The sequence below is a fragment of the Neoarius graeffei genome, chromosome 26 (assembly GCF_027579695.1).
Source record: "Neoarius graeffei isolate fNeoGra1 chromosome 26, fNeoGra1.pri, whole genome shotgun sequence".
Lineage (NCBI taxonomy): Eukaryota > Metazoa > Chordata > Actinopteri > Siluriformes > Ariidae > Neoarius > Neoarius graeffei.
The window spans coordinates 7,214,402-7,232,839 of record NC_083594.1 but is presented as its reverse complement, the minus strand read 5'-3'; the positions used below and the strand labels follow the sequence as shown (position 1 = coordinate 7,232,839).

The 18,438-nt window shown below is 40.1% G+C and overlaps 1 protein-coding gene across 1 annotated transcript; it reads right to left on the bottom strand.

The window, feature by feature from the left end:
- Positions 1-6,941: 6,941 nt before the first annotated feature.
- srsf6b (serine and arginine rich splicing factor 6b) lies at positions 6,942-14,961 on the bottom strand. Its single transcript, XM_060910504.1, has 6 exons — positions 14,765-14,961; positions 9,837-9,994; positions 8,347-8,468; positions 8,036-8,238; positions 7,873-7,950; positions 6,942-7,520 (listed from the first exon to the last, which is right to left on the bottom strand). Exons 1-6 carry the CDS (start codon positions 14,869-14,871, stop codon positions 7,118-7,120), a joined length of 1,071 nt encoding a protein of 356 aa, XP_060766487.1. The 5' UTR covers positions 14,872-14,961; the 3' UTR covers positions 6,942-7,117.
- Between the last annotated feature and the right edge of the window lie 3,477 nt (positions 14,962-18,438).

The following is an 18,438-nucleotide window of genomic DNA, read 5'->3' as shown; positions in this document are numbered from 1 at the left end:
AATAAACCACAATATGAGGAATAAACTGGGTAATAAGCTGGGTAATACAGGGAATAATCCACAATATGGGGAATAAACTGGGTAATAAGCTGGGTAATATAGGGAATAAACCACAATATGGGGAATAAACTGGGTAATAAGCTGGGTAATATAGGGAATAAACCGTAATATGGGGAATAAACTGGGTAATAAGCTGGGTAATATAGGGAATAAACCACAATATGGGGAATAAACTGGGTAATAAGCTGGGTAATACAGGGAATAAACCACAATATGGGGAATAAACTGGGTAATAAGCTGGGTAATATAGGGAATAAACCGTAATATGGGGAATAAACTGGGTAATAAGCTGGGTAATACAGGGAATAAACCGTAATATGTGGAATAAACTGGGTAATAAGCTGGGTAATATAGGGAATAAACCGTAATATGGGGAATAAACTGGGTAATAAGCTGGGTAATATAGGGAATAAACCACAATATGGGGAATAAACTGGGTAATAAGCTGGGTAATACAGGGAATAAACCACAATATAGGGAATAAACTGGGTAATAAGCTGGGTAATACAGGGAATAAACCACAATATGAGGAATAAACTGGGTAATAAGCTGGGTAATATAGGGAATAAACCACAATATGGGGAATAAACTGGGTAATAAGCTGGGTAATACAGGGAATAAACCACAATATGAGGAATAAACTGGGTAATAAGCTGGGTAATACAGGGAATAAACCATAATATCAGGAATAAACTGGGTTATAAGCTGGGTAATACAGGGAATAAACCACAATATGGGGAATAAACTGGGTAATAAGCTGGGTAATATAGGGAATAAACCACAATATGGGGAATAAACTGGGTAATAAGCTGGGTAATACAGGGAATAAACCATAATATCAGGAATAAACTGGGTAATAAGCTGGGTAATATAGGGAATAAACCACAATATGGGGAATAAACTGGGTAATAAGCTGGGTAATATAGGGAATAAACCACAATATGGGGAATAAACTGGGTAATAAGCTGGGTAATATAGGGAATAAACCGTAATATGGGGAATAAACTGGGTAATAAGCTGAGTAATACAGGGAATAAACCGTAATATGGGGAATAAACCACAATATGGGGAATAAACCGGGTAATAAGCTGGGTAATATAGGGAATAAACCACAATATGGGGAATAAACTGGGTAATAAGCTGAGTAATACAGGGAATAAACCGTAATATGGGGAATAAACCACAATATGGGGAATAAACCGGGTAATAAGCCGGGTAATACAGGGAATAAACCACAATATGGGGAATAAACCGGGTAATAAGCTGAGTAATACAGGGAATAAACCACAATATGGGGAATAAACCACAATATGGGGAATAAACCGGGTAATAAACTGGGTAATACAGGGAATAAACCACAATATGGGGAATAAACTGGGTAATAAGCTGGGTAATATAGGGAATAAACCGTAATATGGGGAATAAACTGGGTAATAAGCTGGGTAATACAGGGAATAAACCACAATATGGGGAATAAACTGGGTAATAAGCTGGGTAATATAGGGAATAAACCGTAATATGGGGAATAAACTGGGTAATAAGCTGAGTAATACAGGGAATAAACCGTAATATGGGGAATAAACCACAATATGGGGAATAAACCGGGTAATAAGCTGGGTAATATAGGGAATAAACCACAATATGGGGAATAAACTGGGTAATAAGCTGAGTAATACAGGGAATAAACCGTAATATGGGGAATAAACCACAATATGGGGAATAAACCGGGTAATAAGCCGGGTAATACAGGGAATAAACCACAATATGGGGAATAAACCGGGTAATAAGCTGAGTAATACAGGGAATAAACCACAATATGGGGAATAAACCACAATATGGGGAATAAACCGGGTAATAAACTGGGTAATACAGGGAATAAACCACAATATGGGGAATAAACTGGGTAATAAACCAGGGAATATGAGGAATAAACTGGGTAATGTGGGGAACAAACTGGGTAATATGGAGGAATAAATGGTAATGTTGGGAATAAACTAGGTAATATGGGGAATAATTACCATGTTCCCATTTATTCTCCACACACCTCATTCAAACATGAGTTTAAAGTTATCACATTATAGCATGAACCTTCTTACGTAATGTGAAAATGTTAATATATTGTTATGCAACCCCGATTCCAAAAAAGTTGGGACAAAGTACAAATTGTAAATAAAAACGGAATGCAATGATGTGGAAGATTCAAAATTCCATATTTTATTCAGAATAGAACATAGATGACATATCAAATGTTTAAACTGAGAAAATGTATCATTTAAAGAGAAAAATTTGGTGATTTTAAATTTCATGACAACAACACATCTCAAAAAAGTTGGGACAAGGCCATGTTTCCCACTGTGAGACATCCCCTTTTCTCTTTACAACAGTCTGTAAACGTCTGGGGACTGAGGAGACAAGTTGCTCAAGTTTAGGGATAGGAATGTTAACCCAGGCGGCACGGTGGTGTAGTGGTTAGCGCTGTCGCCTCACAGCAAGAAGGTCTGGGTTCGAGCCCTGTGGCCGGCAAGGGCCTTTCTGTGCGGAGTTTGCATGTTCCCCCCGGGTGCTCCGGTTTCCCCCACAGTCCAAAGACATGCAGGTTAGGTTAACTGGTGACTCTAAATTGAGCGTAGGTGTGAATGTGAGTGTGAATGGTTGTCTGTGTCTGTGTGTCAGTCCTGTGATGACCTGGCGACTTGTCCAGGGTGTACCCCGCCTTTCGCCCGTAGTCAGCTGGGATAGGCTCCAGCTTGCCTGTGACCCTGTAGAACAGGATAAAGCGGCTAGAGATAATGAGATGTTAACCCATTCTTGTCTAATGTAGGATTCTAGTTGCTCAACTGTCTTAGGTCTTTTTGTCGTATCTTCCATTTTATGATGCGCCAAATGTTTTCTATGGGTGAAAGATCTGGACTGCAGGCTGGCCAGTTCAGTACCCGGACCCTTCTTCTACGCAGCCATGATGCTGTAATTCAGGGGTCACCAAACTTTTTTCTTTGGGGGCCACATTGTCGTTCCTGACTGTGATGGGGGGCCAGGGTCGGGTCAGCTATATCACATAGAATTGTATGACCCAGACAAATATGACCACCAGCAGGCCTCATTGTGTAGTAGAGATTACTAGCCTGGCACGGCCATCCCCACTACTATATCCCCATTACTATATCCACACTACTATATCAACACTACTATATCAACACTTGATTCCTGGCACATATTTGTTTATCTTTACTAGTGGTTTGCAAAAGTAGTAATAGAGTCTTCACACTTTGTTTTAATTTGAAATACCACAGATTTTCCATTTATTTGTTTTCTAATAAAAATAACATCAAAGCTGTCAAGGTAAGAAACATCTGCCTATTTGAGGTGATTGACACTGGCAAAGGTGAGTGGAATATTATAAATTGTAGGTAGCCCTGTTGATATTATTAATAATATAAATAATAATTGTATGCAGCACTTAATAAAGGTCAAATAAATAGGCCTATAAAATAAATACATTTTAAAAAACAGTGAAATTATAATAATATGAACAATAGATCAATAGATCACAGCAGTTGTGCTGTGTCCTGCACGTCATTGCTCTCATCCATGGCCAAAGCAAAAAACTCGAATTCTGACGCTCTCTCATTCAGCTGGTCATACACGTTGTCCCCCAAATCTTCAGTTCGCCTGGTCATAGTAGGTGCGGAGAGACTCACCGCATTGAGCGCATCCTTCTTGTCGGGACGCACCTCCTCGGCCACAGCAAGCATGCATACTTTAACAAAGTCCCCATCAGTAAACGGCTTTCCATGGGTAGCTAGTAGGTGAGCTGCCTTATAGCGAGCTCGGACAGCAGCCTGGTTGATCTGGGTTTGGCGAAGGAATACATTCTGTTGTGCAGCCAGTCCGCATTTCATCCTTCGAATCCTGTCTTCTCTTGTTTGCCCTCGCAAACTAACATACTCTTTGTGGCAGGTTTCGTAGTGACGACGCAGATTATATTCTTTGAAAACCGGCACACTTTCTTTACATACAAGACAAACTGCACGGTCCTTACACTGAACGAAAAAATAATCAGTGGTCCACTACTCTTTAAAAACTCTGCACTCTCTGTCAGCTTTTCGCTTACCGCTAGCCATTTTGCTGTCCTGAACACTGACAGTTCTCTGCGCGTGCGCTGCCTGTCACTGCTTGATTGCGAGCATATGACGAAAATTCGGAAAATATGAATAGTTCATTTTATAACTAAATATCAATTTTAATTGATAAAATCAACAAAATACAAGATGCAGACATGTTATTATTTGCCAAAAAGCAATTTAAAAAAATAGGCCATGACCACTTTTGGGGATTGCCTCATAGGGCCGGTTCAAGTGATGGGGGGCAGAGGGGCTGGGGGGCCGGTCAAAGGGGGTGGCGGGCCGGATCTGGCCGGCGGGCCGTAGTTTGGTGACCCCTGCTGTAATTGATGCAGTATGTGGTTTGGCATTGTCATGTTGGAAAATGCAAGGTCTTCCCTGAAAGAGACGTCGTCTGGATGGGAGCATATGTTGCTCTAGAACCTGGATATACCTTTCAGCATTGATGGTGTCTTTCCAGATGTGTAAGCTGCCCATGCCACACGCACTAATGCAACCCCATACCATCAGAGATGCAGGCTTCTGAACTGAGCGCTGATAACAACTTGGGTCGTCCTTCTCCTCTTTAGTCCGAATGACACGGTGTCGCTGATTTCCATAAAGAACTTCAAATTTTGATTCGTCTGACCACAGAACAGTTTTCCACTTTGCCACAGTCCATTTTAAATGAGCCTTGGCCCAGAGAAGACGTCTGCGCTTCTGGATCATGTTTAGATGCGGCTTCTTCTTTGAACTATCGAGTTTTAGCTGGCAACGGCGGATGGCATGGTGAATTGTGTTCACAGATAATGTTCTCTGGAAATATTCCTGAGCCCATTTTGTGATTTCCAATACAGAAGCATGCCCATATGTGATGCAGTGCCGTCTAAGGGCCCGAAGATCACGGGCACCCAGTATGGTTTTCCGGCCTTGACCCTTACGCACAGATTCTTCCAGATTCTCTGAATCTTTTGATGATATTATGCACTGTAGATGATATGTTCAAACTCTTTGCAATTTTACACTGTCGAACTCCTTTCTGATATTGCTCCACTATTTGTCGGCGCAGAATTAGGGGGATTGGTGATCCTCTTTCCATCTTTACTTCTGAGAGCCGCTGCCACTCCAAGATGCTCTTTTTATACCCAGTCATGTTAATGACCTATTGCCAATTGACCTAATGAGTTGCAATTTGGTCCTCCAGCTGTTCCTTTTTTGTACCTTTAACTTTTCCAACCTCTTATTGCCCCTGTCCCAACTTTTTTGAGATGTGTTGCTGTCATGAAATTTCAAATTGTCTCACTTTCGACATTTGATATGTTGTCTATGTTCTATTGTGAATACAATATCAGTTTTTGAGATTTGTAAATTATTGCATTCCGTTTTTATTTACAATTTGTACTTTGTCCCAACTTTTTTGGAATCGGAGTTGTATAACACACCACGCTATTACATTATACGGATTTTTTTTTCCTGGTGTGGCAGTAACACTTCAGTACTGTAGCAACAGCAGCAGCACTGAATTATCAGCCTCAAAAACATGAAGGCATATAAACTAGCACATGTATTCAGTGAAAATAAGGACTTAAGGCTGCAGTTATGTAGCCTAGTTTTATTTATTAAAAAAAAAAAGCTCAGTGTTTAAATAATTGACAGATTAAAAAAATATACATTGGCACCGCTACGACTAATATACCATATGTATATAGACGTACACAGACTGCTGCTCGTGCAGTTGGCTACTGTGGGATTGGAGCAGGACAGAGCACACCCAAGTTGTAGCTTCTCAACTCCGTGTTTTTAAGGTTGTGACAAAATACACACTCCACTGCAACAAAGTGAATAACACCACAGGATGAGAGAGAATATGGTAGCCTACAAGTAGAGATTTTCATCTGGTGCACATCATCTTTACAAGACAGAATGGAACAGTCATTCTAAATATTGCAGTGCTCCTCAAACAACTGAGGTTATTCCTTGACATGAAGTCAGACATGCCATAACTTCTGAAAACCTGTTTATGAAGCATAATGGCAAGTCACTTTCTAAGGACACCAAAAGATCACTTGAAACTTCCATAACATCCAGCAAACTTTCCCTTTATATTTCTTCCCTGGAGTAATGCAAAGTGTCTTCTTAAGTAATATATTTGTCTTATATTACACCTAATGTCTAGTTCTATCAGCTAAGAATTTATGAAATGATGCATCGTCATCCATTTTTACATTTTTCAATTTAAAGTGATTAAGTCAGGTTCTTCGTCAGTTCACATTTCATAAATGTCTACATTCACACAATGCTGAAGAGTGAAAAATCACATTTTGCAAACAAGAAAAGTCAACCAAGTTTATTTAACTAAAATATCGCAGAATACCCAAGACACCAGTTTAAAAATGAAAACAGTGTGGGACTCCTACTATTGGGGGAGAGAGAAGAAAAAAAGAAAAAAGAAGCTAAAAGCATCAATAACAGGGGGAAAAAAAGAAAAGAGAAACTTTAGTTTCTGTACAGCAATGTTGCGTAGCAAGATCACAAAACCACTAAGACTAAACCATTTCACAATACTCAAAAACCACATGTAGGCAGGCAAGTAATCTGTTGGAGTCTCATCCAAATCAAAATATTTATTACACTTTAGCTAAGAAGCAACACAAGCCTTTGTTTATTCCTTATCACTTGGATGAAAGTAAAGTTTCGCCAGTCAGTATGACGGCTGATGGAATAGCAATGCATTTGAAAAAAGAAAAGCTAATAGCTTGGGGGGGGGGGGGGGGGGGGGGGGGGGGGGGGGGGGCGCGCGCTACTCAAGATTAATTTACAAATCTGGTACCCACTTGATATTTACAATTAGCCCTTTAGCTCTCATGCAACGTCAAACATGTACGATCTGATCTAAATACGATGCACCTTTGTATCAAGTGCCGACTTTCTGAGCTACCATACAAAACGGCATACACTCAGTCCTGCGAGGCGGATCTGGAGCGCGAACGTGAACGGGATTTGGACCGAGAAGGAGAGCGAGACTGTGACCGCTTTGAGGGCGATTTGGAACGGTGCCGATCCTCATGCGGAGAAGGAGAACGCGAGACGGATTTTTTGTCTCCGTTCTCCATGGGTGAAGCTGACCGGCTGCGTGATTTCTTGCTCACTGACTTCTCCTTGGAGTGGCTGCGAGAACCACGCTCAGACCGGGGCTTTGAAAGGCTCTTGGAGCGCGACTTGCGGCTCCCAGAGCGGCTGTGAGACTTGCGGGAGTGAGAACGGGAACGGGACTTCTTAGAGCGGGATTTAGCTGGAGACTTGGAGCGGGACTTTCTCTTGGACCTGGAATGAGAGCGGCGCTTGCTGTGGGATCGGGAGCTGTTGACAGACAAAGGAGTTCAGTTAGTTTTGCAATGACATTACCACCGAGAGAGAACCGTTTACATCCTTATCCGTATTTTAAATTTCATTAATACAGCTTAATTTTAGCCCTTAAGGAACTATTCCTTGAAGAATATTCCTGACGAGACAATATTTTGAAAGATCCCCAAACTAAAGAAATGATTAATTCGTAACCAATTCAGCATTATGCAGTCTGATTCCTGTTACTCAAACGAATTGGCATACAAACTACCCCCCACCACTCATTTAACTGTTCTAGTATCAGGCCACAAACAAGATTCCTGAGTCCACCCCAGAACCAAAAAAAAAAAAAAAAAAAAGCCCTTACCGAGAGTGAGACCTTGAGCGGCTTCGCGAGCTCCTGCTCCTACGGCTCCTGCTACGAGAGCGGCGTCTGCTGCGGGACCTGATAACCAAAGCGTTCATCATGATCAGGGAGGTTTATTTAAAAGACAATTCAAAATCCACTACTCTCAGACGTCTGAACCGACCTGGACCGGCTGCCCGAGTACGAGCGGCGCCGTTTGGGTTTATCCTCCACCAGACGGATCTTCCTCCCATTAATGTCAGTGCCATCTAGTTTGTCCAGGGCTCTCTTCATATCGGAGTAGGAGCGGAACTCGATCACGCCTTCGTTAGTCCGTTCCTTGTGGGCATCAGCGTAGGTCACCTCACCGGCTTGGCGCATGAAATCCTGAGCAATCGAATGGGAGGAAGTATAAATATGATCAGCTTTATTTAAATAGCAAAAACTCCATCCACAGAGAGCAAATAGTGACTCACGTTTGTGCACATTGCTTACCTTGAGGTCTTGCCAGCTGCAGCGACTGGACAAGTTCTCCACAATGAGTCGGTACTCGGTGCGGACAGGAGGTCCGTATTTGTCTCTGCCAGAGCGGCTCCTGCTGCTGTAACCACTACTACCTTTAGACACAAAGCGAAGGAGAACAGTCAGAAAAGGAGAAATACCATGACAAGTGACCAATTTAGGGCAAAGCGCTCACTAAACTCAAATTTAAGAAGTCTGAGCTTCAGCTTTCTGCTTTTTTCGTTTCGTTGAAGGATCAAATACACCTTGATGTGGTTTACCTCAGCACCAGATATTCTGAAAGGATTGTTTAAAAAGAAAAAAAAAGGAAAGATGTTGGCAGAGGTTAAAAGGTCAAATTACTTTAACAGCAACAGCCTGGATATTACTGATGCGGAACCCATGAGGTGACCTGCACAACCCGAGGGTATGCAGAACAAACAAGATTTTGGATAGCATGACTAGTATATACTAAAAGGATAATCAAGCAACGTTAAGACCCCAGTTTATATTTTAACTGTGACTCTGTCAAGTGCATGGGTATCCTCCTGGGTTCCAAATAAGCCTTTTGTTTTTCTAAATCTTGATGTTACCCTCTCCAAAAGGTGGGGGGGAAAAAAAAAACTAAAAACACTAAGGACTAGGACAAGCATTACCTTTCATATTGACCACACAGAGCAACGGAAGCCCACTGCCTTTTTTCCCCCCTGCTTAAGACTAGATGACTGCTACTATTTCTTTTTTTTAACCCATAAAAACCTCCAATATTTCGTCATACATAAAAACCAATGGGTTTCCTCACCATCACCCTGGTCTATTGGCAAAAGGCTGCTGTCATCATGGCTTCCGGTTAGGTCAGCCAAGGGTCAAAGGGCAAAGGTCACACACACATTGTAAGGTGAAAGCCAAGGCCAAACGGGACAGGCAGTCATCTTAGCCTCAATGGACTCGGACACAGCCCGCACTGGACTCTTTCAAATTGAAACATCAAGGACTTGTTAATGTTGATTTCAAACGCACACACACAGCATGATTACACATCACAACCTTTGTTTACATGTCAGCGAGGCATTTTATTTTATGCAGATGCAAAGAAAAAAAAAATTTAAGACCACGCCTGTCATCCGACATGTAAACATTGTTGCAATGCCAAATCTAACTTAAAACTAGCCATTTTTTTTTTTTGCGAAAGACTTGCAAGAAGTCATATCCTTTCCTAGGTAAACCCAGCTACACAATTAACAAAATTACATTTAAACTGAATAGGCCAATTGTTAGAAATTAAATCCATCCCGCCGTCGTCTCTGGCCTGGTTTTGCTGTGTGCACCAGTAAGAAAACTTCAGCAGCGCAATTCCTCTCCAAGATTCCCCAAACAGCTGGACAACTACCGAGACTGATGGAAGCGAGGGGCTGCATTTCGATGTCTGTCCCACAACACCTGGGAATAAACAGCATTCATTATCTTTATGAGACTGGACTTACTGCGGCCAGAACCCCAACCCCCACCGTAGCCATCCCGGTCCCGACGGGGCCCCCTGGCATGCTCAACCACCACGCGTTCGCCGCACAGCTCCTTGCCGTTCAGCTCGTACACAGCATCATCCGCATCACGGGTATCCTCAAACTCCACAAACCCGTACCTGCAACGCAAAAAGAATCAAAACATTAGTGGTTAAAGGTTACCTCAGCATTTTGTTATACATGGTTCCACATGAATACCTTAAAGATTTGCACTCGCCCAAAATAGAAAGCAGAGTTTCACACTTGTTCTGGGGTTTAATCCCTCTCAAACACTGTAGATTTTTTACCAAAGAGCTACTGCTGTATACACCTGTTCAGAATGACTTCCCGGTACCTTGCATCACCCAGAAAACTGGTTCCTCTCATGGTTTATCCGTTCATTCCCACTTTGTCAAAAATGATTAAATACTTTTTGACACACTGCAATAATGCATATCATGCATAAAATACTTTTTTTTAAAATCACAAATCCTGTAACTGATTTCACTGCGTCACAGTACAGCTAGGGCAGCGCGAGTCAAGTCCATAGTTCACACAAAGCTGTGCAAGATAAAACACTTAATTTCACTGCTTACGCAATAATATTGCACTTCTCAATAAGCATAGGGGACTTTAAGTTTGCCAAGCACCGTGTGAATTAATTTTTTTCACAAGATTAACAAAATGCTAAGGCCAGGCCTTATAAGGTTTCTGGTATTTCACCCCCATCATTGAATTGAGTATAACTTTGCCTTCTAAGATCAGCAAAAGCCAAAATTAAACAAGCAGGGAAAGTGAAACTTGTGTTTTCATGATTTCCTAATAAAATATTTGTCTAATATTTTTTACTTAAATTTAGAAGTACATAATTATAACACTAGATCTAGAAATGTCAAGCTTCTTCTAAGTCTGGCCTTAGTTCTTTTTCCTTTTCTGCTGCCAAATTTTTTAATAGTTTTGATGACAGTATCAAGAAATCTTTCTGTGAGGGCTTTTATTAGTAATTATTGGTCTAAAGTTAATTATTAGTCTGCGTATTTTGTACATATTTAAGTATTGGCACTAATCTGTCCTTCGATATAATTTCATCTAATGCCATGTAGAATTGTTAATGTAGTTTCTTATTTGTTTTATTTAGTTAATTTTTATTTTAAAATAGTTTATTTATATATATATATATATATATATATATATATATATATATATATATATATATACTTGTACATAATTATTTTAACTAAACACAGCTCCAATATAAATAAGGTTTATCTCTTTGGATTCTGTATATAATAAAGTGCAAACCAAATTTGCTACAAAATACGAGTGCTTTTGAATGTTTGCATGCATGGTTTTCCCCAAAGCATTTGCTTGCTCTGCCAATACGCTTAGTCGCTTTAGTTAAAATCCAATACGCTTAGATTTACACCGATACTTTAAATTTCCTACCCACAAGTAACTAGATACATAGGAGAGCAAATAACAGATCCATTTACATACTGATTGACATTTATGTAAAACAAGCAGTCTTTTTTTCCCAACGCTTGTGTTGATTCTGTAAAAGTAATATGTCCGCGTGGCATGATGTAAACAAACTAATCTGTTGGCTTTGTCAAGATCACGTGTTCAAACCCTCCAATAAAAATATAGAACGAAAACGTCAGACATCCCGGAACTTTCCGATTCATTACAAGCGATCTCATTGGCTGCCGATGTTGTCCCTCACCAGACAGACAAAGCCAACTGATTTAAACCACAAGTTTGACCTAGTCTATTATCATTATGGCTTCGATCAAAGATTGGGTGACTAAACGTCAACAAACCAACGTGAGTGATGGCGCACAAAACCAGACAACTGTCACGACAACGAAAACGTAGTCAATTTTGATCACAGCAACTGGCTCAAAAAGCACTCGCTGGACAATTTGATCCACCATCAGCATGGATGGACTAAGAAGGTTGCCCAACATGGGCCAAGCAAACACCAAGGAGAATTAATCTGCTTTAAAGGAGTAGAAAACTTAATTCATTAGTTTGGGTGTGCAGAAAGATTATGCATGTATAAACACCCACGAAGTGAAGTTGTCCAAACATGTCAAATATAGCAGAATTTCAAACAATAATCATAAGCATTTTTGGCAGAGAGACGTCACTGGGATCCATTTAACAAAAGGCGGCTCTGGATTATTCTTTTGTTAAAGGGTCACAGTGATGTCACACTGCCAAATATGCTCATTATTATTCGAAATTAGGCTACATTTGACACAAATTCTCTTCATGAATGTGTTTATAAGTACATAATCTTTCTGCAAACTTAAATGTATGAATTAAGTTCCCTTTTCTTTTAAATTTCTTTTAAATTAAATGTTTTAATCTTAATCTAGTCTATTTAATAAAATTTAAACTTTATAATATGCAGTCGCTTTACTTTTCAGTGCATCTTAGTTATACATATATTATGGTAATTGCATCAGAATCATTACAGATATAGTACTACAGCAACTTACTTTAAGGTGGCAGTTCTTAGGTTCAGATCCCTTTGTGATCAACAGGAGGTCATGATGATCGATTCTCTCCATTGGATTGCATAAGATGGAGCAAACCACTTCAGATTTTAATGCACATTTTTGTTACAACACTACTTGATCATAGATAATTAAGGGATCTCCGTAGATTTTCAATCCATCATATACCTCAGTAATCTATAACAAAACAGTTTAACTTGCATGTTGAACTTCAAGGTGAAATTTCAAATGCGTATACATTAATACTATTTAGGTCAGAAATCACTGAAACAATATTTTCAAAAAAAATTTCCGAGGGAGAGACACCCGGACTCCCCTAGTTTCGCTTCACGCCATCAGCACTCAATTGTCTGTGTATTATCATGCCAGAATTTAGGGCTTTAATTTTTTTTCTGGGGAAAACACTGGCATGCATGTTGATGGTAAGAGAAGAGAAGCCGCCTTTCTGTCACACGTACACTCAAGCACAGTGAAATTCCTCCTCTGCATTTAAAGGGCATATTTGGGGCCAATTTAGGTTTATATATATATATATATATATACATACACACACACACACATGCATACATATATATATACACACACATATATACACACACACACACACACATATATACACACACACACATACACACACACATACACACACACACACACTATATATATATATATATATATATATATATATATATATATATATATATATATAAAAAATATATAGTGTCCCTTTACACACTCATCCAGAAGGGTAATTTTGCACAAGGCCATCTGTCTACAGCAGAAAAAAATAAAATAAAACACGTCTGGAAAAATCCCAAGGGAGTCTGAAGCCAGAATCGTGACGTTATCTGCGGAAGCGCTCCCATTTCTCTCTCATTGTCCAGTCTTTTGGAAAACTATGAATACTAATCCCATCATGATTGGTGTTGCTACACCCTCCTACAATACAGCTGTTAACCATTTTAATTATTACTTGATAACGTTGAAGATATTTGCAGAAAACCACCAGGTCGTAAACAAACTAGTACTGACGTAGGATTCAGAAGGAGGCGTCCCGCAGATGATGTCACGAAAATCAATGTTTCCCGGGAAATCCAGATACCAAGTTTTTTCAGAGGCAGACCAATCCACCTCAAATGGCTTGATTTCAACTGAATTTTTCTGGTATTGCACAAGGCAAAAAAATTGCACAAAATGCTACAGATATTTGACCAAAGTTTAATATAAAATAGGAGAATTACATTGATCTTGCTCCTGAATTTACCCGTGATATGCACTTTAAACCACCTGAAGTAGTGAATACACAAGTGAGCAGATGGCTGGGGAGTTCGATGCCTTGCACTTCAGCCAGGATAGAAAGAAAGTGCTGTTTATTCACTTGACCCCTCTCACATTTTTCCTGCCGGTCCCAGGAATGGAGCCAGCAACCTTTTGGGCCCAAAGCTGCTTCTCTAACCTTCAGGCCATAGCAGCCCCCAAATTAACACTGTCAGGAGGAAGGATTATTACTTGTGTTTAAACATCGGACACGACTGAAGACAAAAGGAATTCAAAACTGCTCCAAATTACTCTTCACGTCAAACGGGACTAAAGATGAGAACTCGACATCACGCCGAATGATTACCGGCGAACCAGAATATTATTCAGAATAACGATCGTATCTTTAGAAATTCCTAAAATACAAGTTTTTAAGTGTCCTTTGAAACTGATCTGTTGAGCTGTACAGATTTAACATGCAAACCTTCCATCTGATTCAGCTCACTAGACAGAATTTCCTCAACTATTCGAAAAATCCAGTTCAAAAACTTCCAAGTTCTAACTTTCCTTTACAAATAAAAAAGGTCTGTTCTGTAAATTTAGAATGCTCAAAATCATAGACATGTGTTTGATTAACTTTTCATTCAAACATGACGCTAAACCACATGAAGATGGGGCTAATACACCGGATACTCATTATAAGCGCTCGCGCGTGCAGGCGACCAAAGCGTCGAAGCTCATGGAAGAACCAAATATTCGCTTAAAACTTAAAATAAATCAGGTCACGACGTCTCGATAAAAATGTTCCACATTTGAGCGCATTTCTCACACAAATAACCAGGAAAGCAGACAAGATGGTAGCCGAGCCAGCAAACATGACCGACGGTATTGTTTTCCAGCGAGTCCGCCATTTTGGCCACGCGGCCCAAGTTCCACAAACCAACCGACAGCCTTTCCGAGAACATTCGAGAAGTTAGCCTTTACACTCGGTAGCTAATAAACACTAAGACGAAGAGGTTTTTTAAAGTTATATTTTATTTTACACTGAAGTAAACATTTACTGCACACGAAATAACAAAAAAGAAAAAAAAACCGCCAGACGAGTTAGCCACATTAGCTTCCGAAACTTACCCGTTCTTCAAATCAATCTCCAACAGCTTTCCGTAGCCGCTGAAGAACCTCTGGATGTCCTTTTCGCGGACATGATAACTCAACCTGCCTACGTATACACGAGGCATTCTCAAACTTTACCTTTAAATCCAAAACAATAAACTACCTTCAAAAAAAAAGATTTCCCTTCACTACCCTGCACTACGACCCGTCAACACCACGTCCGTGAGGATAAAAATAACCCCGCCCCTCGGTGCTCAATTTATACCGAGAGTGACGTCAAGCCCATCATGACGATACATCCGGTTAAAAATAACGCTTGTAGAATTTTTAAAATAATTTTACAGTAATTTTTAATATAAACGTTTTTATTATACACACATTTTATATATAAAAATATAAGCAATTCTCTTGATGCAATTATTTCAGTTCCAACCCCCCCATATCCATATGTGGTACTCCTCCAAAACTGATAGTGCAAAGTTGGAGGCACACATTTATCTACATTACAGGCATTTAGCAGACACTCTTATGCAGAGCAACATACAGCATACCTAGAGCAGTCTAGGTGCTTTGCTCAAGGGAATCAAACCAGCAATCCCCCTGAATGACTTTATCTGCCCTTGCATTATAATTTCCCTGCAAACCGGCAACCTTTTAGAACTAAGGGAATCAAACCAGTGACCTTTTGGTCCCAAAGCTGCTTCTCTAACCAATAGGCCATGGGTTCCCCCCCTTAGAATGTCTTTATCTGCCCTAGCATTATAATTTTCCTGCAGTGGAACAAAGGGATCAAACTAAGGGATTTAAGGGAATCGAACTGGCAACCTTGTGGTCCCAAAGCTGCACATACACATTACATTACATTACATTAATGACATTTAGCAGACACACTTATCCAGAGCAACGCACAACACACCCACAGCAGGTGGGGGTTAGGTGCCAGGGAATTGAACTGGCAACCTTTTGGTCCCAAAGCTGCTTCTCTAACCAAGAGGCCATGGGTTCCCCCCTTAGAATGTCTTTATCTGCCCTAGCATTATAATTTTCCTGCAGTGGAACAAAGGGATCAAACCAGTGACCTTTTGGAGCTAAGGGAATCAAACTGGCAACCTTGTGGTCCCAAAGCTGCACATACACATTACATTACATTGACGACATTTAGCAGACACTCTTGTCCAGAGCAATGTATAACAGCCTGAGGAGCAGTTGGGGGTTAGGTGCCTTGCCCAAGGGCACTTCAGCCACTCCTGCTGGTCCAGGGAATTGAACCAGCAACCTTTTGGTCCCAAAGCTGCATCTCTAACCATTAGGCCATGGCTCCCCCCCTTAGAATGACTATCTGCTCTTGCATTATAATTTTCCTGCAGTGGAACGAAGGGATCAAACCAGTGACCTTTTGGAGCTAAGGGAATCGAACCGGCAACCTTGTGGTCCCAAAGCTGTTTCTCTAACCATTAATACACATTACACGTTAATGGCATTTAGCCGGAGCTCTTGTCCAGAGCAACGTACAATACACCCAGAGCAGCCTGGGGAGCAGTTAGGGGTTAGGTGCCCTACTCCAGCATGACAATGCTCCTGTGCATAAAGCAAGCTACATGAACACAGCATGACAAAGTGAGCTCTATGAAGACATGGTTTGCCAAGGTTAGAGCGGAAGAACTCAAGTGTCCTGTACAGATCCCTGACCTCAACCCCACTGAACTCCTTTGAGATGAACTGGAACGTTGACTGCAACCCAGACCTCCCTCAGTACCTGGTCTCAATAATGCTCCTGTGGCTGAATGAACACAAATCCCTACAGCCACACTCCAAACCCTAGTGGAAATCCTTCTAGAACAGTTGAAGTTATCACAGCAAAAATAGGGGGACTAGTCATGGAATAGGAAGTTCAACAAGCACATACAATTGTGATGGTCAGGTGTCCACAAATTTTTGACCATAGCCTACTGTTAGGTTTTGATCCATGTGTATCGAAGGAGGTTGAATTGACAAAATTGATTCTGCCTCACAGATCGATCTGGGAGCAAAGAGTCACTGACACAGCCACAGCTGCTCACAGATGTTTCACAATTTACTGTAAGACAAACATGCGTATATATATTTCACATTCGAGAGTGTGCTGTCATGATGTGATGATGATTTAATTGATGAAGCCAAGTTATCTATGTATGACAAGGTAACGTAAATCAGTGATGAAGCATTACATCACTGGTTTAGACTACACTTCTTTATGAAAGAAGAGAGACATTATGTTCCGTTATATCACCCGTCAGGATCATAGTTTTATAAAAGAAGAAAGACATTACTGGTCAACATAACCTTCATTAAGCAGAGAGCAGAATGTGAGTGTGAAGACAAATATCAAGGGTTTAGCAAACCAAAACAAGCAGCAATCAGACCAGCCTGGTCCAGTTTCAAGCATGCCAGACATGCATTTCTAATCATCTACTTTCTGTGGCTCTTTTTAAAACACAGTTCACTACAAAACAGCGAGAGACACTTGTTCTGGAAATTAAATATTATTTTATTCATCTATAAATTGCAAACATTCTCCAGACACTCCGGAAAAAATGAACAATACTCTCATATGTTACATTCATACACGTTAAGAGTTAAATTCACATATACAGGGTGAGTCAAAATTATGTTAACACAAATAGTAGCAACCATTTATTCACAAAACATACATCATATGTGCAAGATGATTTACAGGATGGTCTCAACCTGTTCACCGCACAAAAACCAGCGAGCAACAGGGCCATTTAATCTGTCACCCATGGCGTACATCTATCTGCAGGAGAAAAATAATCCATTAGTGTTAACATAATTTTGACCAACCTTGTAGTGGTGTAAAGACGTATGTTACTGTGCATCAGTCTGCATTTTAAATTATGTTGGAACTGTTAGCATATTAGCAATCAACCAACACTGGGGAGGTCTCATAAATAATAAAAAAAAAAAAATACCACACCACATTGGGGTGTGTTGTTGTAGGAAAATAATCAATAATGCATTTCTCAAAGTGCTTCATATTTTTCTTATACTGCAAACCAAAGCTCAAAGGAAAAAAGCTACACCTATTTTAATCCATTTGTACTTTCATTTTTGTGGAAACGTCCAAAAAACAGGTTAGTTCTGGTTGTCACTTGCACTATAAAGTCATTCCCTCACATTTTTCCTCTCTACAAGACAGAAACGTGTCATGTCATGCTACTGAGGAACTGTAAACCCTTTGGTCCTGAAGATTTTCACGTGGTGGAAAAGTTACAGCTTTACCATTGACCGTTCCGAAGCTTAAAGGGATCCTCCAGCAGATTTATTCTCAAACTTATTTTAAGATTTCAAAAATCAAACTTTCATTTTCACAGACCAAAGAGTGTTCGAGAAAAACGAGCTCTCTTTAAAATGGCAGATGGGCTTCCTGCGGTGGTGACGTACTGTATATGTGATGACGTCAGGTAGCGGTCGCTTTGAGCAACTCAGCTGTTTATATTCTCTGTTTTCATTATAGTTTTGCTAGTTTTCCCAAGTATTTTTACAGAATTTATCATTTTTTAAATACAACCCCCATTCCAAAAAAGTTGGGACAAAGTACAAATTGTAAATAAAAACGGAATGCAATAATTTACAAATCTCAAAAACTGATATTGTATTCACAATAGAACATAGACAACATATCAAATGTCGAA

Bases quoted from the DNA above. Each gene is read 5' to 3' on its own strand.
- srsf6b (XM_060910504.1), bottom strand. From the start codon at position 14,871: ATGCCTCGTGTATACGTAGGCAGGTTGAGTTATCATGTCCGCGAAAAG. The intron at 9,995-14,764 runs GTAAGTTTCGGA...TTTGCGTTGCAG, and splicing joins GAGATTGATTTGAAGAACGG to GTACGGGTTTGTGGAGTTTG. The intron at 8,469-9,836 runs GTAAGTCCAGTC...TTGTGTCTAAAG, and splicing joins GGGTTGGGGTTCTGGCCGCA to GTAGTAGTGGTTACAGCAGC.